This window comes from Cetorhinus maximus, chromosome 14, assembly GCF_964194155.1.
Source record: "Cetorhinus maximus chromosome 14, sCetMax3.hap1.1, whole genome shotgun sequence".
Taxonomy (NCBI): domain Eukaryota; kingdom Metazoa; phylum Chordata; class Chondrichthyes; order Lamniformes; family Cetorhinidae; genus Cetorhinus; species Cetorhinus maximus.
The window spans coordinates 97412399-97434380 of record NC_135892.1 but is presented as its reverse complement, the minus strand read 5'-3'; the positions used below and the strand labels follow the sequence as shown (position 1 = coordinate 97434380).

The window sequence follows — 21982 nt, the reverse complement described above, 5'->3', positions numbered from 1 at the left end:
TTTAAGAACAGCTTCCCTTTAAATAATTACTTTCATTGTTATTTGCATAATGACTTTCCCTGAAATTGGATCTCCAACCTTAGTCACAGTCATACAGTTTTACAGCACGAAAAGAGGCCCTTCGGCTCATTGTGTCCGCACTGGTCATCAAGTCCCTATCCACTCTAATCCCTTTTTCCAGCATTTGGCCCATGGCCTTGTACACTATGGCATTTCAAGTGTTCATCTAAATGTAAAGACAGACATAAAATAACTCTTCAACAGCTCCATTTCATTATACACTGATTTCATCTCCTCACTGTAGTTTTTAAGTGACCATGCGACCGTTGCTATCTGCACTTACCTTTATAATTGAAATGGCCTTGATAAAGTTTTCAGCATACAGACCATGCTCCTCCATTCCAGTTCCAATTGTCAGTATATTTGGATCAAATATTATATCATTAGGGTTAAATTTCACTTTATTCACAAGCAAGTTATAGGCTCTGGCGCATATTTCCACTTTATCTTCAGTCTCAGTTGCCTAACAAGGGAACACAAATCTCAGTACTATGACTTCACTTTGCTTAATCTGTAAATAATATACCTCGATTAAGAGTAAAGTAATTTGCAATAATTCATTTACCGGGCTGCAATTTCGGAATGTGATTATACTGTAGCCTCCAAGTTCTGACTTTGGAAATTGCAACTCTTTTTATTCATAAAAAACGTGGCAGTTTCATTGTCAAAATGTTAACCTGCATTTCACATGTGACACACTTATTGTTCAAAATTACCAACAGCTGCCTCACTTACGCAGTCACCTCTGTACAATGTAATGGGTCATTTTACATGAAGAAGCTTAAAAAAAAAGCAAATAGAATCCCAAACAGCTATGCTTGGATTCCTGGCCATAATACTATATGCTCTGTTACAGATAGCTACATGTCCAATTGAGGACTGGCATTCTGAAGTAAAAGATCCACGGCATGAAATTTTGTAAGACCCTGCACCGCAACATCTTTGCATGCAGAAGATGACAGGAAATTGTGGGCTGTAAAACCTTCAATCTTTCAAGAAACTGATCACTGCAAGCAAGCTCCCAGCCCTGCCTATCCCAACCCCTGGTGACACAGTGTTTCCAATAATTTTAACCATGGTATCTAAAATTGAGCAACCAATCACTGTGACAGTTTAGTGGAGTAATGAGTTTTGCCACTAGATGTCATCGGCTTACTAAGCATAAACTTCATGGGTAGAATTTTATGGTCCCCTGCTGTGGGTTTGCAGGCGGGGAGAGGAGGTGCAGTAAAATTCTCCAGGTGGTCTTCCTGCTGTCCTCCCGCCTGTATTAAAGTTTACAGGGGTGGGAAGGGCACCTTTGCCCCATTTGAGGCCCTTAAGTGGAACAATTAATGGCCACTTACTACCTGACCTCAACTTTGAGGCCTGAGATCAGGAACACAACGGCATCCCCACCACAAGAACCCCAAGCTCACCCCCATCTTGACTCTGAAACTTGGAATGCTTGTTGTTGCAGCGGTGGCCACCACCCCTGGTGGCGCTGCGCTGGGTCTACAGATCTGCTGGCCAATCTGATTGGCCAGCAGCTCTCTGAGGGGTGGAAATCTCACCTCCAGTCAATTAGCACTCTCCGGAGCATTAAATGGCTGCGGGGCAGCCAACATCGGCAGCGATGCATTCCTCACTGACTCTTCGGGTGGCGGGGTGGGAAACCCAGTCACCTCTAAAACTCTAACCCATATCCTGACAACAAATATTTTCACTGACTTCGGGAGGCAGGGTATAATTTCTGCACAGCCTATTTTTCTATTTTAACCCTTTGAATCTTGAACTCAGCACCTGATAATTGGAAATAGGATTATGAACAGACTCCTTTTGAAACCATGAAGTAGGATTGATAAATTGATTGTGCCATGAACTACTTCATCAACTTCTTTTTCTTATATGGCAGAAAATACAAATAAAACTAAATGATAAAAATTTCAATTCAATATAGTTTAATAGCATTGTGTTAGATATAAGGATTATTGGATAATGCAGCAAGGAAATTATAACCATCTGTTGCTGTTCAATGCAACTCTCTTACCTGCCCTTTCTCATCAAATGCCATTATTACAACAGCAGCCCCAAAGCGTTTAATGATGCGTGCCTTTTCCAGAAAGTCTTCCTCACCTTCCTTCAAGCTGATGCTATTCACAACACACTTGCCCTGGCAACACTTCAACCCCGCTTCAATCACAGCGAAATTGGAAGAATCTATGCACAATGGAACCTTCAAGGAAAAAACACACAAGCACTTTCTCTTAACCCAAGATTTATAGTCATGGATTAGGATCATAGAATGGTTACAGCATAGGGGGCCATTTGGCCCATTGCGCCTGTGTCAGCTTTCTGCAAGAGAAACTCACCTAGTCCCACCCCCCGTGCCTTTGCCCAGGTAGCCCTGCAATTTTTTTTGCTTCAGATAATTATCTAACCCCTTCTGAAAGCCACAACTGAATCTCTCTCCATCACACTCTCAGGCAGTGCATTCTAGATCCTAACCACTTGCTTCATGAACACGTTTTTCCTCATTTTTTTTACTTCACTCATGGGATGTGGGCTTTGCTGGCTGGGCCAGCATTTATTGCCCATCCCTAGTTGCCCTTGAGAAGGTGGTGGTGAGCTGCCTTCTTGAACTGCTGCAGTCCATGTTACTTAACATTTATTAACACTATTCAAGTAGAGATTCTGGTCAACCACAGAATCACACAATGCAGAAGAAGCCCTTCGGCCCATCGAGTCTGCACCGACACGTTAGAAACACCTGATCTACCTTCCTAATCCCACTTACCAGCACTTGGCCCATAGCCTTGAATGTTATGATGTGCCAAGTGCTCATCCAGGTACTTTTTAAAGGGTGTGAGGCAACCCGCCTCCACCACCCTCCCAGGCAGCGCATTCCAGACCGTCACCACCCTCTGGGTAAAAAAGTTTTTCCTCACATCCACCCTAAACCTCCTGCCCCTCACCTTGAACTTATGTCCCCTCGTGACTGACCCTTCTTTCATTATGATCCTGCTCTGTTGAATTTCTAGAGCATACATTGCCTTTAGGCAATTACTGTGCTTACCTTGGCAATATCTGGTTCTGTTGCCACAAGGTTACAAAATCTGGTCATAGCACTCTTGCCATCTAACATTCCATCATCCATGTTGATGTCCAAGATTTGGGCTCCCAGTTTCACTTGAGATTTTGCTACATTCAAGGCTTCCTACAATTAGGGTTAAATGACAGTTAAACAATTAATTAATCTTTAATATCTTATAGAAAATAACATGTCAAACTACATCAATCATATATGACTTGATGATGACTTAGTTCTGTTAAAAGTAGCAAACTTCTTTTCAAAATACCACACATTTTACTACATTTTAAAAAAATTCATTCATGGGATCTGAGCTCACTGGCTAGGCCAGAATTTATTACCCATCCCTAATTGCCCTTGAGAAGGTGGTGGCGAGCTGCCTTCTTGAACTGCTGCAGTTCCTGTGGTGTAGGTACAGGGGGAGGCGGTGGCGCAGTGGTATTGCCACTGGACTGGTAATCCAGAGGCCCAGGGCAATGTTCTATGAAACCACTGTCGATTGAATGAAAAACCCATCTGGTTCACTAATGTCCTTTAGGGAAGGGAATCTGCCGTCCTCACCTGGTCTGGCCTACATGTGACTCCAGACCCACATCAATGTGGTTGACTCTTAAATGCCCTCTGAAATGGCTTAGCAAGTCACTCAGTTGTATCAAATCACTAAAAAATCAATTAAAAAGGTGGTGGTGAGCTGTCTTCTTGAACTGCTGCAGTCTATGTGGTGGAGGTACGCCCACAGTGCTGTTAGGGAGGGAGTTCCAGGATTTTGACCCAGCGACAGTGAAGGAATAGTGTTATATTTCCAAGTCACAATGGTGAGTGGCTTGGAGGGGAACTTCCAGGTGGCAGTTTTCCCATGTGTCTGCTGCCCTTGTCCTTCCAGATGGTAGTAGTCGTGGGTTAGCAAGGTATTGTCCAAGGAGCCTTGATGAGTTCCTGTCATGCATCTTGTAGATAGTACACACCGCTGCCACTGTGCGTTGATGGTAGAGGGAGTGAATGTTGTGGATGGGTGCCAATCAAGTGGGTTGCTTTGTCCTGGATGGTGTCGAGCTTCTTGAGTGTTGTTGGAGCTGCACCCATCCAGGCAAGTGGAGGGTATTCCATCACAATCCTGACTTGTGCCTTGTAGATGGTGGACAAGTTTTGGGGAGTCAGGAGGCTAGTTACTCACCGCAGGATTCCTAGCCTCTGACCTGCTCTTGTGGCCACAGTATTTATATGGCTAGTCCAGTTCAGTTTCTGGTCAATGGTAACCCCCAGGATGTTGTTATCTGGTCTTGTAGTAAGCACTAAAGCCAAGTAGTGGAAGAGGTACTTCAGGAGGTTGTCCACTGGACCACTAGATGTATCCAGGTGTAATACGCTCTCCCTCCTACATCGTCTGGGATGTACGGATATAACAGTAATCTATGTGTCAGCCCAAAGTGGGATTTACATAGAAACTTCCTTCCCCCTCACATAAAAATGTTGATATCCAAGCACTTGACTTTTCTCAGTTTTTGAGGCACTTTGGATTTATAGAAACTGAATAAGTGTTTCAAAAAACTCAACGTTTACAGTAATGAGAAATAAAAGTGCACTTTACCTCATAATTACTGGCCATAATAAGTTTAGCAAAGTTTCTAGATCCTGCCACATTACAACGTTCTCCAACGTTGACAAAGTTGGTGTACGGTCCAACTCTAAAGGGTTCAAGACCTAAGAAAAAACCAAAAACCATCATAAAAAAAGGCTACTTGAATGTATCTAGAGGCATTGCAGAGTGAAACAAATCGAATAAAAGGAGATTGAAAAATAAAAACAATAACTGCTATGGCTATTTAGTGTGCAATACAACATGAATCAAATTCATCTCAAAATTGAATGCATTTGCTTCATAATTGCTAAAAGTGAAACCAATTTGTTTTAGATTGGCTCAGTTGGTAGCATTCTTGTTTTTGGGTATGAAGATTTTAGGTTCAAGCACCAAACTATGGGGGATGCTTTTAGCTTTAGGGAAGTTGGGAGCAGGTTGGTGGACGCAGCACCCGGTCATGCAGAAACCCTGGAAGTCCAGGTTTTCCTACATGCTGAAGAGTTGGGACAGAATCTTCTGCTGATAATGTATTTACAAGAGTCGGGACCATTTCCAAGTCGCCACCCTGCATGGGTCTGCAATGCGCCTCCGGCAGGATCTTCCGGGAGGTGGTCTAACTGGCTGCTTCTGTGTCCGCTGTCCCATTAAGGAGAGTGGGCGGGTACCTGAGGCTACAAGCACAGATAGCGGACCTGAACCAGGGGACAGCTGGCAATCCCACTAGGAGGTGGGTGCTAATGAAGCAGAAGGGCAAGTATGAGGGCACCTCAAAATGGAGATGCCCACAGAAGTATGTTTAAAATGCTGAAAATTAAGAGGCCTGTAGCAGGTAAGGCCACCAGACCAGAGGGGAAACTGCTCTGAAGGATTCTGCAAGTGCACACTTTCATTCCCACTGCTCCATGGATAGCATTCTCCGCACCCACCAAAGCCCTGGCCTGCTCCTGAGAGGCTGTCTCCACAGAGCTGCCAAGCTCTGCACTCAGCACAGGCTCTGCTCTGATGCCACAAGATCTTAGAGGGAGTCCTCACCGCCTACCTCCAACCCCCATTATGCATTTAATGGCCTAAGTGGCTAACCACCAAGATCGCTATTCACCCACCTCTGGCAAGATCAGCCAAAGACAGGAACACACTGGGTGCTGACCCAACACCCTAATTTCCACTTTTGTTCCCTGTCTTGCCTCCAAACCCACCTCCACCTCCACGGGATTGGGAAGACTCCGTCCACAGCGTGCAACTTTTAGCCTTGATAGATTCCCTGCCCAGAAGTCAGCTTGATTGATGGGCTTGGTTTCCAGTCAGGTAGGATCATTTCAGAGGAGGCTGCAGAACCAGGTGGTCCAATCTTGATGCTAGGTGTGATCCAATTTCTGATCCTGGTGGGGAGTGTTTATATGGGGATGGGGCTCTTATATTGAGGATGCTTGGGATGCTGAGAAGAAGCATTTCTGCTCTTGCTGGCCTACAAAGAGAGCTGTGAAGGCATTTGTCTTTTGTCTAAGGCTGTCCTTGCGCACTGCAGCTGCAGGGTTTCCTTGAGGTTAAACCTATAGCTTCCAGCATTATTAACATATTTAAAATGTCAACCTGCCTTCTGGGTACAGGTTGACTGCCCACCACTTGATTTGCCCCAGTAAGACCTGGAAGTCAGCGTATCGAAACAAGTTTCCGGATGTGCTTGGAGTTTTTGCCTATTAAACAACCTCTCAAGATGATGATGCTCTCTGAACACTTCTAAAGTTGATATAAGTAAGTGTAGCCATAGCTGCCGGTGTGGAGTAGGAGCCTCTCCCTGGATGCTCCCCAGAGGTGGGAATTTAACATGGCTCCTCCTATTTTCCCAGGCCTCTTGCCTCTAATTCTGTCTTCATGGGGCTGGGGAAATTCAGCCCATTATTTGTACAATTTTGATGACATTTCATTGACGAATAAAGTGTATTGGTACCTGAAGGTGAACTTCCTCCCCAAAACTGAACTTTAATAACAATCTTGGGTTTTCTAAATTGGTCTAGTTCTTAATTACCTAATTACCCTAGAGTATACCCGACGCTCCAGTTACGGCACAAATTGTATAGGACACAGATGGATTAGTATTTAGACGAGCAAACTAACCTGGTTGTCTATTTACCTGACAGTAACATGAATTCTCCAAAAACAGAGGGAGGAGGAATTCTAGGTCTACATTTTTGGACTGCTTCTGCTATTGCCCTAAAAATGCAACAAGATGCAGAACACTTATTAAATAATATGAATAATTCACATTACATAGTATTACAAAGCATTTACAGCAGAGATACGAGCCATCTGGCCCAACAGGTCAATGCTGGTGTTTATGCTCCCCGCAAGCCTCCTCCCACCTTCTTCATCTAATCCCATCACCCTCTATTCCTTTCTCCGTCATGTGTTTTTCCAGCTTTCCTTTAAATATATTTATGTTATTCACCTCAACTACTCCGTGTGGTTGTGAGTTCTCATTCGAACCATGCTCTGGGAAAAGAAGTTTCTCCTGAACTTCCTTTTGGATTTTTTAGTGATGATCTCTAGTTCTGAACTCCCTTGCAAGTGGAAACATTTTCTTGCGAAAAGAGCCTGAAGCTGATTCAATCTTTCTTGGTATCATCCTATTAAATTTTTTTTGCACCTTCTCCAGTGCCTCCATATGCTTTTCATTACATAGAGATCAGAACTGTTCACAGCAATCAAAGTCTGGTCTAACCAAGGTTCCAAACAACTTTAACATAGCTCCTCTGATGTTCAATACTATTCCTCCAGAAATGAAATTCAGTGCTTTGTTTGCTATTTTTATGGCCTGATTACACAATGGGCGGAATTTTCCGTGCCCACTGGCATCAGGCGTCAGGGCGGGCATGAGCGGACATATAGCGGGAAGGCCAAAAATCAGTCAATGGTGGGCTGTGTTTCCCGCCGCCGCATGTCAGGAACTTCATTGTAGTACATCTACATATCATTATAAGCCCAGCTCCTTATGCTGGATCATCCAAGCACACTGGCGTGTTTCAGAACGGCATTTATAAGGTGTGCACCTCGCGAGCTGCACTTCGAGGGGAACATGGAGGTGAGTTAGGGTTAGACTTCAAGGTTGAGGCACCACGAATTCAGGTGAGGGCACAGGCAAGTTGCATTTTCATGGCTGGCTGACAGTGTAGTGCTGGGGCAAGGGCTGCACTGCAGTTGAGGCGAGTTGTGGAGGGGGAGGGGTGGGCTGCACTGCGGTTGATGGTAGTGCACAAGCATGTGCGGGGGTGGGGGGAAGGAGGAGGGAAGCAGCCACACATTAGGGAAACGTTGTATCGAGTGATAATTTCTCCACAGCTGAGACAGGTCAGGTGTAGCCACATTGACATGCTTTGAACTGGGCCTCTGGCTTAGCTGCCCACTCAAGCAATGCAGAGACATCAAAGTACCACCAAGTGCTCCAAAGCTTTTCACCCCTTGGGCACAGACTGCCAACTAATGAGCGTTTTAGTGGACTGCAGAACAATCGGACAGCCTTGCGAAAGCTGGCCACGGAGCACTGGTGGAGGCACTCACAGCCCCTTGCAAAGTCACCATTCAAGTTTGGACCAGCCTCCCCCATGGTTCAAGCTAGCAGTGTAGCCTTGCAGTGTAGGTTAAGAGAATGCCTGAGACTGAGCTGAGAGCACAGCATGCAGTCCAGTGGGCAAAGCTGCTGCCAGTCAGTCAGGTGAAGTGGGGTGGAGGTGGGTGGGGTTTCGGGCAACCATGCAGCGCACTAAATTCTGCCTATCCAAGTGATGGCCTGTGCTCTCTGGAATGTGTTAAGGGGCCTTCAGACTTAACCAAGAGAGGTTCCTGGTACACCCAAGCTAACCCACACATCTCTCTCTTTCATCCACCAGGAGTACAACATCAGGAGCATGGACAAAAATAAAAATACCTGGAAAAACTCAGCAGGTCTGACAGCATTTGCAGAGAGGAACACAGTTAACATTTCGAGTCCGTATGACTCTTCAACAGAACTAAGGAAAAATAGAAGAGAGGTGAAATATAAGCTGGTTTAAGGGGGGGGTGGGACAAGTAGAGCTGGATAGAGGGCCAGTGATAGGTGGAGATTGCCAAAAGATGTCATAGACAAAAGGCCAAAGAGGTGTTGACGGTGGTGATATTGGCTAAGAAATGTGCTAATAGGTGACATTAAGGGTAGAAAGCACAACGAGCAAGGTACAGATAGCACTAGTGGGGGTGGGGTGGGGGGGAAGGGATCGAAAAAGGCTAAAAGGTAGAGATAAAACAATGGATGGAAATACATTTAAAAATAATGGAAATAGATGGGAAAAGAAAAATCTATATAAATTATTGGAAAAAAGGGGGATCGGAAAGGGGGTGGGGATGGAGGAGAGAGTTCATGATCTAAAATTGTTGAACTCAATATTCAGTCCGGAAGGCTGTAAAGTGCCTAGTCGGAAGATAAGGTGCTGTTCCTCCAGTTTGCGTTGAGCTTCACTGGAACAATGCAGCAGGCCAAGGACGGACATGTGGGCATGAGAGCAGGGTGGAGTGTTGAAATGGCAAGCAACAGGGATGTCTGGGTAATGCTTACGGACAGACCGAAGGTGTTCCGCAAAGCGGTCACCCAGTCTGTGTTTGGTCTCTCCAATGTAGAGGAAACAGCATTGGGAGCAGCAAATGCAGTAGACTAAATTGAGGGAAGTGCAAGTGAAATGCTGCTTCACTTGAAAGGAGTGTTTGGGCCCTTGGGCAGTGAGGACAGGGGAAGTAAAGGGGCAGGTATTGCACCTTTTGTGATTGCATGGGAAGGTGCCGTGGGAGGGGGTTGAGGTGTAGGGGGTGATGGAGGAGTGGACCAGCGTGTCCCAGAGGGAACAATCTCTGCGGAATGCCGCCAGGGAGGGTGAAGGGAAGATGTGTTTGGTAGTAGCATCATGCTGGAGTTGGCGGAAATGGTGGAGGATGATCCTTTGAATGCTGGTGGGGTGATAAGTGAGAACAAGGGGGACCCTATCGTGGTTCTAGGAGGGAGAGGAAGGTGTGAGGGCGGATGCGCGGGAGATGGGCCGGACACAAGTGAGCGTAAAATTCAGGCCCACATGTCATGGTGATGGCAAACTCCTGCTCACAACTGGTGTCACCATTGGCATCAATCATCAGCTAGTTTCCCACTTTGTCGTAACTGATGTTGAGGGTTTTCATGTCTCTTTTGATGGCATCCTTGAATCTGAGCTTTGGGTGCCCGGCTAATTCCTTGGCATGGGCCACCTCCTGGTAGAGCATTTCCTTGGGGATGCAGCCATCTTCTATCCTATGCATAAGCTCAAGCCAGCAAAGCCCTCTTTGCTTGATTAACACTAGCTAATGTACCACCTCACACTTAACCTATATTAAAGTTTATTTGCCAATTACATTCATACTGTAAGTTTATTAATGCTCTCTGTATTTTTTCAATCCTCCTCTGTATTAACATGTCCGCAAATTTGGTCTGTCCACAAATTTTGAAATTGCATTTCTGATTCCCGAGTCCAAATTGTTTATGTAAATAGTAAACAACAATGGTCCCAGCATCAATCTTTGCTGAACACCAATTCCTGCTTCTTTCTAGTTTAACTATCTTTAAATCTTATTCTTGGTTTTCTGTTTTGTAGTCAGTTTGCTATCTGTTCTGCTATCTGTCCCCTGATTCCACGCGTTCTAACCGGAGTCATTAGTCCACATGAAGTATCTCAATGAAGGCATTTTGAAAATCCAAATAATACGTCAACTGCATTACACTCGTCTACCCCCTCTGTTCATTCTTCAAATAATTCCATGAAGCTGGTCAAGCATGACCCCTTTTGAAACCCGTATTGACTATTTTTTTATGATACTTTCAGTATCTAGATGTTTTCTATTCAGTAAGGTTTCCATTACCTTTCTAAACACCAATATTAAGCTAGTTGGTCCATAGTTTCCTGGATTTGTTCAATCTCCCTTTTCAAATATTGGAATGATATTAGCTGTCTGCAGGCCTCTCACTCTATACCCTTTCCTAATGAACGTTTATATATATGCATTAGTACCTCTGCTATTTCTTCCCTAACTTCTTTTAATACACGCAAATGCAATCCACCCTCTTTCAAGTTTGTTTAGTTTACCAATTATCTCTTCTATCTTAAATGGCTTTATATATTTTCGATATCCTCTTCTAATTTCATGCCCATCAAATACTGAAGCAAGTAATTTTTAATATTTCTGCCAATTACATACTTAAAACTAATACATGGATGCAATAAAGATGAAATGAAGTTACTCCAACTGTCCGGAAGACAGGGAGATAGCAATCTGTATATTTTCTTGCATTGCACACAATTGAACCCTCCCTGTCAATAAAATGCCCAAATGAGAGGAAGACATAATGACTTGTATCCAGGTCAAGATTTTTATAAAGAACAACCGAGACGACATTTTATCCTGTCCTCTGAGAAAGCACTGGTTATGTCGATGCCCAGCTATTCAGGACCACGAATGTACTGTGTGGAAAATCAGTGATATTGACTTTTGCTTTATCAACCTGCAGCAGAATTAATCAGGCTATTTACATACTGCACAACTACACTGCCCACAATTCTACTTTCTTTTCTGCCCCACAAGTAGCTTCATAAAATTTGACTAAATAGAAACAAGTTTCCACTCAAAGAAATTTGTGTTGCATCCTATGCAGTTCATGACCACAAAAATTGCATTTTGAACTGTTTTCAGCAAACCATGGAATTCAACAATTACCGGATATGAGCTGGAGTCGTTCCACAGCACCCTCCAACAATGTTTACTAGCCCATCCATGGCAAATTCCTGCAAAACGAGACCAAGCATGACAAACTAATCAAATCTACAATTAAAGATCCAACTGTTTTCACTAAAATTACTACTGAACATTAAAAAAATACACATATCAACATAGGCTTCTGCTGCCAGCATTTGCATGCCTGGTTATTCAAAATACATAGGATTGGCATATAAAATCTATTTTGGACAGTGTGGTTCACAGTTGACTAATTTAAAAGGTTCTGCGGCAATTCAAGATAGATTACAATCGCAAAATGTTTGCATGTAGGGAGCTTCTCGTTCACATACTATCTGATGCACTGACGCTGAGTTGGAAGGCACACTGGATAAAATTAGGTAAAACAGGTCTGCTCCTTTGGACAGCAAAAGGTAACCTGCTAACAGGGTGAAAACTGTCACCAACACCCAGAGGACCTGGCTCCAAATGCAGAAGATGGCAGACATGGATAAAGGTGCAATGGTATTCCTACAAAACAGCTTCCTATGCCAAGTAGCGATCTCAAATATACATGGCATTAAGTATTCTTCACACCCAGTTATTCTTTTTCGGATATCTAAAGTACTTAAACAACTGTACAGTTCTTTGAATGTATAGGAATACTGCAGCAGGACACAGATAAAAACTGCAACTTACAACTGAAACATCTATCACACTTGAATCTTAAATGGGTTTCACAGAGCAAACTATTCAAATGCAGCCTAACTGCATGATGCAAGTTGTTTATCTGATACACAAAATGATGGGCACCTTGTATATCACCATGTGCTTTATTCATTCTGCAGGAAAAAATAGCTTCAATGGAATTAAACAAACAAAAATTATAGAAAGGGTCACAGACATAAAGCCCATAACATCTGTGAAAGAGGGCAATTTGGATATTAATGGTTGTGAGCGTAGCGGGCATAGGGGAAATGGAAGCCAGAGGACTCTTCTAAGCTGGAGACAAGTACTATTCTGCTTTTACATCTTGTCCTCCTTAATCACTCTCAGACATACACTTGACCACAAAATCATCACACATAAATGTATTTCAACACAAGCTGTGTGTTGACAGTGCCTTTTACAGCCTGCATAGTAACATGTATGTTTTTGCTGGCTTGGGAAAACTGCTTGCCTGCATCTTCAGTACTTCTGAATAAGATGGTGCCCAACAGCAACCTGCATTATTCACACAAATTTCACAAACAATAACGACAGACAGCCCTAAGGATGTAGATAGTGAGATTGAGGGTGTGGCATTGGACAACTCAATACACAGGTGAGAAAGGGCAGGAACCTGTTGGCTGGATAGCTCCCTTGGCCCCTTTCTCAAGTGCAGGGCCTACGGAATTGAACCTCATAGAGTCTGCACATAAAGAATTTAGATGACTTACTCAAACAGCAGTCAGATGATTCTGTTCAAAAACCCTGGAAGTTCTCGCTAGGAACAATATTGAACATGCTAAGGAATTTGGGATTTCAGAGTCCTACATGTACAATGCACAACCTCTGTCAGTTACAATTAAAGGAATTACACTAGCAAATTAACACTAGTGCTAGTGTTGATTCACTAATTTGCAATTGCAGTGAAGAGTTCTGTTATAAATGTATACCTGCAGGTAGTAAAGCAACAATAATTGCACAGGTTACAACCATACAGACCAGAAACAGTGGAATCTTGTTGAGGCATTGGGGATCTTGCCTACCACCTGGACAGTCGGCAGTAGAGACCTGCGGTGCCTCTTTTGGGGAAGGCTTGCTAAACCACAGGCCAATCAGGCAGTAGTAAGGCCGCTATTGAGCTTTCCCCTGAAATCAAGACCCTGGAAATCTTGCCTAGGTTTTACAGGGTGGGGTTGCAGGGGTTGGGGAGGTGGGGGCTGGTCAGAGGCAAGGTCAGGGGTGTGGCTCACAGCGGGAGCCCCCAACACCTTCCCAATGTCCTCGAACAGGCACTGAGTGAGTGGATAAGTATCTCTCACAATTTCACCTGTCGTGCAGGCCTGCTTTCAGCTGGGTTAATATCAGTGGCAATGGGATGAGGCCCTTAAGTGATCATTAATTGTCCACTTAAGGGCCTCAATTGGCAGTGGGGCAGGAAGGTCGACCCTGGGCGGAGGCGGAAGGTCGACCATTGGTAGAGGGGGAAAGGCGGCAGGTTTCAGGTGTTCCAACCACCCTACCTAATTACATGCCTCCAAGCTCGCCACCAGCAAAAGCAGAAGGTTTTTGCCCTTAGTTTATACTGAGTTAGCTAATTGCCAGGGCCACATTACCAATAGGTTAGAAAAGGAGGAGGAAAATTGAGGAGAAATAAAAACAGCCAGGGTTTCCTCTTTTCATCAACATCTATTGGTAGAAAGGAGGTGTGGTGGAGACAGAGTTGCTTTTAGCTATGGTACAGCCTGGTAGTTAAATTTCCTGCTGACTATTTAGGCTCATACATTAAAAACAGCAACTTTGGCTGCCATGGTTCATCTCATCATACTCCTGCATGAGAAAAGGGACAAAAATTGAGAATAAACAACTGGATATAAAAGACTAGGGGCAGAATTTTACAACAGCGGGATTTTATGTTCCAGCTGAAGTCAATGGGATTTAAAATGGCTCGCCGCATTTTACGGCCCCGTCCCCACCGAAACGGGGCCGTAAAATTCTGCCCTATGATTTAGAAGATAAACTTCAAGTGATGAACAGTACCTTCAGGTGTCTTGCAGTGACTTCAGGGGTTTCATCATAGCCTCCGAATGCGTTAGGGAGACCTAAAGTTAAAAAAATACAATGGACATATATTTGATTCTTAAGAACTTAAATCTTGAGCTAGGCATTTCCATTAATTAGTTAGCTAAAGGAGAAATATCACTGATAGATGCCTTTCATTCATGGTCTATTTTTCCACCAGTCTTCATTTACAATACTTCTTCATTGACACAATGGATGGTGAAGTTGTTAATGTCAGGAAGTTTAGAAAGGGAAAAAGGAAAACTTAACAAACACAAGATTCTGGATCTGTAGACAAGAGAGAGCCTTCCCTACTGATGTTGCACATTATAACAGCTCCATATGTGGTTTCCCATGGACAAACCTCCCATTACAGTCCAGCCAATGTTCTTCCCTTGTCTCCTCTCCTGAGGACATTTGTTCATTTCTCTGGTAGGGCTTCACAAGCTTCACAAACACTAGTCTCCAGTATGGCGCACAAGGGTTTGAGGAACACATAATCTACGCTGACTTTTCAGTACAGTAGAGGGAATGCATTGTCAGAGATGCAAAACAAATGTACATAAGAACATCCGAATTAGGAGCAGGAGTAGGCCACTTGGCCCCTCAAGCCTGCTCCGTCATTAAGGTCATGGCTGATCTGATTTTAACCTCAACTCCATATTTCCGCCTACCCCAGTAACATTTCACCCCCTTGCTTATCAAGAATCTATCTACCATATCCTTAAAAATATTCAAAGACTCTGCTTCCACCACCTTTCAAGAAAGAGAGTTTCAAAGACTCCTAGCTCTCCCACAAAAAGAAACATCCTCTCCACATCCACCCTGTCAAGACCCCTCAGGATCTTATGTTTCAATAAAGTCACCTCTTACTCTTTCTAAACTCCAGTGGATACAAGCCTAGCCTATCCAACCTTTCCTCATAAGACAACCTTCCCATTCCAGGTACTAGTCTAGTAAACCTTCTCTGAACTGCTTCCAATGCATTTACATTCTTCCTTAAATAAGGAAGTCAATACGTACACAGTACTCCAGGTGTGGTCTCACCAACGCCCTGTATTATTGAAGCATAACCTCCCTACTTATATATTCAATTCCCCTTGCAATAAACAATAACATCTTATCAGTTTTCCTAATTACTTGCTCTATCTGCATACTAACCTTTTGCGATTCATGCACGAGGACACCGAGATCCCTCTGCATCTCAGAGCTCTGCAATCACTCACCATTTAGATATTGTGCTTCTTTTTCATTCTTCCTGCCAAAATGAACAACTTCACATTTTCCCACATTACACTCCACTTGCCAGAATTTTGCCCACTCACTTAACTTATCTATATCCCCTTTGCAGCTTCCTTATGTCATCTTCACAACTTACTTTCCTACCAACTCTGTGTCTTCTGCAAACTTAGCAACCATGCCTTTGGTCCCTTCATTCAAGTCATTTATATAAATTGTAAAAAGTTGAGGCCTCAGCACTGATCCCTATGGCGCATCACATGCTACATCTCGCCAACCAGAAAATGACCCATTTATGTGTACTCTGTTTCCTGTTAGCTAACCAATCTTCTATCCATGGCAACATGTTTCCCCCTACACCGTGAGCTTTTATTTTCCACAATAACCTTTGATGTGGCACCTTATCAAATGCCTTCTGGAAATCCAAGTACAGTACATCCACTGATTCCTCCTTTATTCACAGCACGTATTATTTCTTCAAAGTACCCTGCTATAATGTCTTTAATAATAGCTTCTAACATTTTCGCTATGACAGATGTTAAGCTAACTGGCCTGTAGTTTCCTGCTTTCTGTCTCCCTCCCTTTTTGAATAAAGGAATTACATTTGCTATTTTCCAATCTAACAGGACCTTCCCCGAATCTAGGGAATTTTGGAAAATTGAAACCAACGCATCAACTATCTCACTAGCTACTTCTTTTAAGCCCCTAGGATGAAGTCCATCGGGACCTGCGGACTTGTCAGTCGACAGTTGCAACAATTTGCTCAGTACCACTTCCTTGGTGATTGTAACTTTCTTGAATTCCTCTCTCCCTTCCATTTTCTGATGTACAGCTATTTCTGGAATGTTACTTGTATCCTTTGTAGTAAAGACCAATGCAAAATACCATTCAATTCATCTGCCATCTCCTATGTTCCACTATTAATTCCCCAAACTCACTTTCTATAGGACCAACGCTCACTATGTTAACTTTTTTCTTTTTTAAATATCGATAGAAACTCTTACTATCTGACTTTATATTTTTAGCTAGCTTTCTCTTGTACTCTATTTTTTCCCTCCTTGTCAACCTTTTAGTCATTCTGTGCTGTTTTTTATATTCTGTCCAATTTTTGCAGCCAATCTTTGCACAATTATATGCTTTTTCTTTAAGTTTGATATTATCTTTAACTGTTTTAGTTAACCACAGATGGTGGGTCCTCCCCTTGGGATTTTTCTTTCTCGTTGGAATGTTTATATTCTGTGCATTCTGAAATATCCCCTTAAATATCTGTCACTGCATCTCTATTGACCTATACTCTAACCTAATTTGCCAGTTCACTTTAGCTAGCTCTGCATTTATGCCCTCACATGCCCTAATTTAAGTTTAAAACACTAATCTTGAGCCCACTTTTCTCTCCTTCAAACTGAATGTAAAATTTAATCATATTATGATCACTGCTACCTAGGGGCGCCTTCACTATGAGATCATCAATTAATCCTACCTCATTGCACAATACCAAGTCTAGCATAGCCTGGTCTCTGGTTGACTCCAGAACGTGTTGTTCTAAGAAACTGTCCCGAAAACATTCCAGGAACTCATCTAGGCTACTTTTGGTTTTTCCAGTCTATAAGTAAATTAAAATCCCCCATTATTATCGTCGTACCTTTCTAACAATCTCCCATTACTTCTTATTTTATACTCTGTACTACCTTGTGGTTACTGTTAGGGGACCAGTACACCACTCCCACATGTGGACTTTTTACCTTTATCATTTCTCATCAGAACCCAGACCACTTCTACATCCTGGTTTCCTGAACTTAGGTCATCCCTCTCTAATGTGCTAATACCGTCCTTAATTAACAGAGCCACCTCTCAATGTCATGTACCCTTAAATATTCAGATCCCGATCTATGTCGTCCTGCAGCATGTCTCTGTAATGGCTATCAGGTTGTACTTATTCATTTCTATTTGCGCTCTCAGTTCATTTGTTTTGTTTCAAATGCTATGTGCATTCAGGTACATAGCCTTTAGTTTTGTTCTTTTATTACTTTTGTAACATCTAGCCTTGACTACTAATTTACTCTTGGGTTTGAATGCGCTATCCATTCCTGTCATGTTCTGTTTATCATTTCCCATATTAATACCTTTCTCTCTTGCCTTGTTTCTGCTTTTTGATCTACCACATCTTCCCAAATTTGATCCCTTGCCCCCACTATTTTTTTTAAAAACCCTCTTTACTTCTCTAGTTGTGCGGCTCGCTATAACATCAGCCCCTGCACAGTTCAGGTGAACATCGTCCCAACGGTACAGCCCCCACTTTCCATAGTACTGGTGCCAGTGCCTCACAAACCAGAACCCACTTCTCCCAAACCAGTCTTTGGGCCACACATTCATTTCTTTAATCTTATTTGCCATATGCCAATTTGCATGAGACCCAGGTAACAAACCAGAGATTATTACCTTTGAGGTTCTGCTTCTTAATTTGGTGCCTAGCTCCTCATACTGACTATGCAGAACCTCCTTCCTCATCCTGCCTATGTCGTTGGTACCTACATGGGCCATTATGACTGGATCCTCCCACTCCCACTGTAAGTTCATGTGCAGCCCTGAGCAGATGTCCTGAGCCCTGGCATAGGGCAAGCAACACAGCCATCTAGACTCTCGCTCTCAGCTCCAAAGAACTGTGTCAAACCCCCTCACTATACTGTCCCCTATTTCTATTACATTCCTTTTTGCTCCCACCATTTGAATGATGTCCTGTACCACGATGCCAAGGTCAGTTAGCTCATCCAGCCTGCAGCCCCCACTCATATCCAAACAAGCTGAAAGAATCTCAAATCTGTTAGACAATTGCAGAGACTAAGGCTCCTGTCCTCTAGGTCCCCTTAGTTGCCTCATTCGCACCCTCCTATCCCTGACCACTGACCAAATCAGAAGACTCTATCCTAAGGAGTTTGACCGGCTCCTGGTACAAAGTGTCCAGGTAACTTTCCCCCACCCTGATGTGTCACAGTGTTTGCAGCTCCAGCTCAATGACTTTGAGCCTAAACTCCTCAAGCTGCATTTACTGCAGACCTGTTTGCCCTGGAGCTCCCACATGCTGCAGCCTTGACACATCACTTGCCCTGCCATCCTTATTGCATTTTAATTATTTACTTAATTATCTTATTCAATTATTTATTTTCCTTTTTATGTATTTGATTAACCATACCGCCAGTTCCTGTACTATTTTTTACCTTAGGAATAAAATAGACCTTAACCACTCACCAGATACTCACCAAGCAGTTAGCTTCTTCCCCAACCAATCAAATTGCTTCTTTGTTGTGATGTCACTATCTGTTTTTTTTCACTCTTCTTTCAAGCTCAGCACAGTCTGGTTCCGAGCAGCTGACTGGTGTGACTCTCCAATTCCTAGGTATGTGTAGGCCTTAAGGCTCAGTCCTGCATTACATTCTCTCGCTCCGGGCTGGTTCCTTGCAGATCCTCTGCCTCTCCAACTCCCAGGCAAGTGTAGTCCTCGAGCCTCGGTCCTGATTTACATTCTCCTGCTCTGGCTGCTTCCTCGCAAGTCTGCTGCCTCTCTAACTCCCAATCTTTTAAATGAAAGATTAAACCAAGGCATAGCCTTCTACTCAGGTGGATCTAAATGGTACAGGGCGTAATTCAATCAAAATCAGGAGGTTTTCCCCCGTGTCCTGGTCAATGTTCCTCCCTCAACTTCACCAAAAAGAGATTAACTGGCCACTCATTCGCTTGCTGTTTGTGGAAGCTGGTTGCCCCAAAATTGGCTTTAACATTACAAGTGAATGCACTTTAAAAGTTGTCTACTGGTTGTAAAATGTACTAGGATTGCCTAAGAATACGATAAAGCATAATATAAATGTAAGCACTTTTTCTGTGCATTGTCCAATATTTATGTTTAAGCCTCGATCATGTGCAGAAACCATTGCGAAGTTTCCTCTTTCTAACATAGAGGGCGATGACGCTTTTAGCACACCAACTGCTAACTCAGCTGAGGTGAGGCCAAGATTCAAACCTGGGAGCTTCCCAGTCTGTATGGGTTACTACTCACTCAATAACAGCATCTGGAGTCTCACAGGGAATTCTCGCAAATGGATGTCTGCAGGATTTAACCGAATAATGCAAAAAATATATGAAACTAGTAAGGAATTCACAATGTGAGTACCCATCAATATTATGTTAAGGATGTTTGAGGCTACATCCTGGTTAATTTGTCTTGAAATCATTTATAGTTTACTCAACGCTGTCCTGCTTCTTTGATCTACAGATCTCTCATACTATACATAAAAAACACAAGGTACTAACCTGCATTAGGGTAGCATAAAACATAGGCAGTTGTGCATTTTCCAATTGCTTCTATGAATGGCCTCATTTCCACAGCTCCCAAAGCACAATTTAATCCAATGCTAAAAGAAAATATGTCACACTACTATGAAAAATTGTTCGTTGTTTCAACAGGAACAGTGAAAAATAAAGAGCGATGTCCTCATTGTCTGCACCAAGCATACCTGGTTAGGTGTGGAATTCACTTTCTAGTTTTGCTTTGTCTTTGCAATAAGCCACAAGGAGGGCAATTGTTAAACTATTTCAATGGGCTGGATTTTACGTGCCCCCTCCAGGAATGTTTTCAGTGAGGTGGGGGGGAGGGGTGGGGTGGTGAAGTATGTAAAATGGGTCAGGTGGGTAGCCCACCACCTTCCTGCCCACCCCCAAGCTGACCCTCATAATATGCAAGGTGGGTAGATGCCAAAATCAACAGCCTGCCCACCATATGTAAATAAGTAATTAAAGGTCAATTAGGCTTCTTAGAAGGTCTACTGACCTGAATAATACACTCCATTTTCTACCACTGATTTGTGTTTTCTGTCTGTGGTAGTCAAAGAAGACCACAAAATTATCACATTGATACACTTCTGGTTATCTCCATAAGACTGACAAAGTTTGTACAGCGCTTGGGTAATGACTCAGGAAGAAGCTCAGGCCAATAATATTGCCTAATTAAAAAATTACCCTAAAATCCAGTTTCATTTGCCCATCTCTGGGCCTGATTTTCAGTAGAGAAAAAAAAAATAAAATTGAGAGTCAATCACTCTTGCTGACCTACCAACCAGTTAAAAAGGGAAAAATAAAAATACCTGGAAAAACTCAGCAGGTCTGACAGCATGTACGGAGAGGAATACAGTTAACGTTTCGAGTCTGTATGACTCTTCAACAGAACTAAGGAAAAATAGAAGAGAGGTGAAATATAAGCTGGTTTAAGGTGGGGGGGGTGGGACAAGTAGAGCTGGATAGAGGGCCAGTGATAGTTGGAGATTGCCAAAAGATGTCATAGACAAAAAACAGAGGTGTTGATGGTGGTGATATTAGCTAAGAAATGTGCTAATAGGTGACATTAAGGGTAGAAAGCAGGATGAGCAAGGTACAGATAGCCCTAGTGGGGGTGGGGTGGGGGAAGGGATCGAAATAGGCTAAAAGGTAGAGATAAAACAATGGATGGAAATACATTTAAAAATAATGGAAATAGGTGGGAAAAGAAAAATATATATAAATTATTGGAAAAAAGGGGGATCAGAAAGGGGGTGGGGGTAGAGGAGAGAGTTCATGATCTAAAGTTGTTGAACTCAATATTCAGTCCGGAAGGCTGTAAAGTGCCTAGTCGGAAAATGAGGTGCTGTTCCTCCAGTTTGCGGACAGACCGAAGGTGTTCCTCTACATTGGAGAGACCAAACGCAGACCGGGTGACCGCTTTGTGGAACACCTTCGGTCTGTCCGCAAGCATGACCCAGACCTTCCTGTCACTTGCCATTTCAACACACCGCCCTGCTCTCATGCCCACATGTCCGTCCTTGGCTTGCTGCAATGTTCCAGTGAAGCTCAACGCAAACTGGAGGAACAGCACCTCATCTTCCGACTTGTTTTATCTCTGCCTTTTAGCCTATTTTGATCCCTTCCCCCCACACCACCCTCACTAGGGCTATCTGTACCTTGCTCATCCTGCTTTCTACCCTTAATGTCACCTATTAGTACATTTCTTAGCAAATATCACCACCGTCAACACCTCTTTGTCCTTTTGTCTATGACATCTTTTGGCAATCTCCACCCATCACTGGCCCTCTATCCAGCTCTACCTGTCCCACCCCCCCTTAAACCAGCTTATATTTCACCTCTCTTCTATTTTTCCTTAGTTCTGTTGAAGCGTCATACGGACTCGAAACATTAACTGTATTCCTCTCCGCAGATGCTGTCAGACCTGCTGAGTTTTTCCAGATATTTTTACTTTTGTTTTTGTTTTGGATTTCCAGCATCTGCAGTTTTTTGCTGTTATCTCAGTAAAAAAGGGAATTTATTGAATTGGATATGGAGGGAAAGGAATCTGTAAAAGAAAAACAGCTTTAATGATTGTTAGCAATGGGAAATCAAATAGATTGGTTCTGGAAATTGTTTATATATGTAAAAATGCTTCAGAGTGCTCATTCTATTTATTCACAAAAACAGAAATTTCTTGCTGT

At 43.1% G+C, this 21982-nt stretch overlaps 1 protein-coding gene across 1 annotated transcript in view; it reads right to left on the bottom strand.

Annotated features, from left to right (window-relative positions):
• The window catches only part of mtr (5-methyltetrahydrofolate-homocysteine methyltransferase), an 86253-nt gene that overhangs the window by 40729 nt on the left and 23542 nt on the right, over positions 1–21982 (bottom strand). The window contains exons 9-16 of the mRNA XM_078557283.1: positions 19779–19879; positions 14214–14275; positions 11472–11539; positions 6841–6920; positions 4719–4831; positions 3116–3256; positions 2090–2275; positions 344–523 (exon numbers count right to left, since the gene is read on the bottom strand). Of these exons, the coding sequence (XP_078413409.1) occupies positions 344–523; positions 2090–2275; positions 3116–3256; positions 4719–4831; positions 6841–6920; positions 11472–11539; positions 14214–14275; positions 19779–19879 (931 nt within the window). The remainder of the gene's footprint in view (positions 1–343; positions 524–2089; positions 2276–3115; positions 3257–4718; positions 4832–6840; positions 6921–11471; positions 11540–14213; positions 14276–19778; positions 19880–21982) is intronic.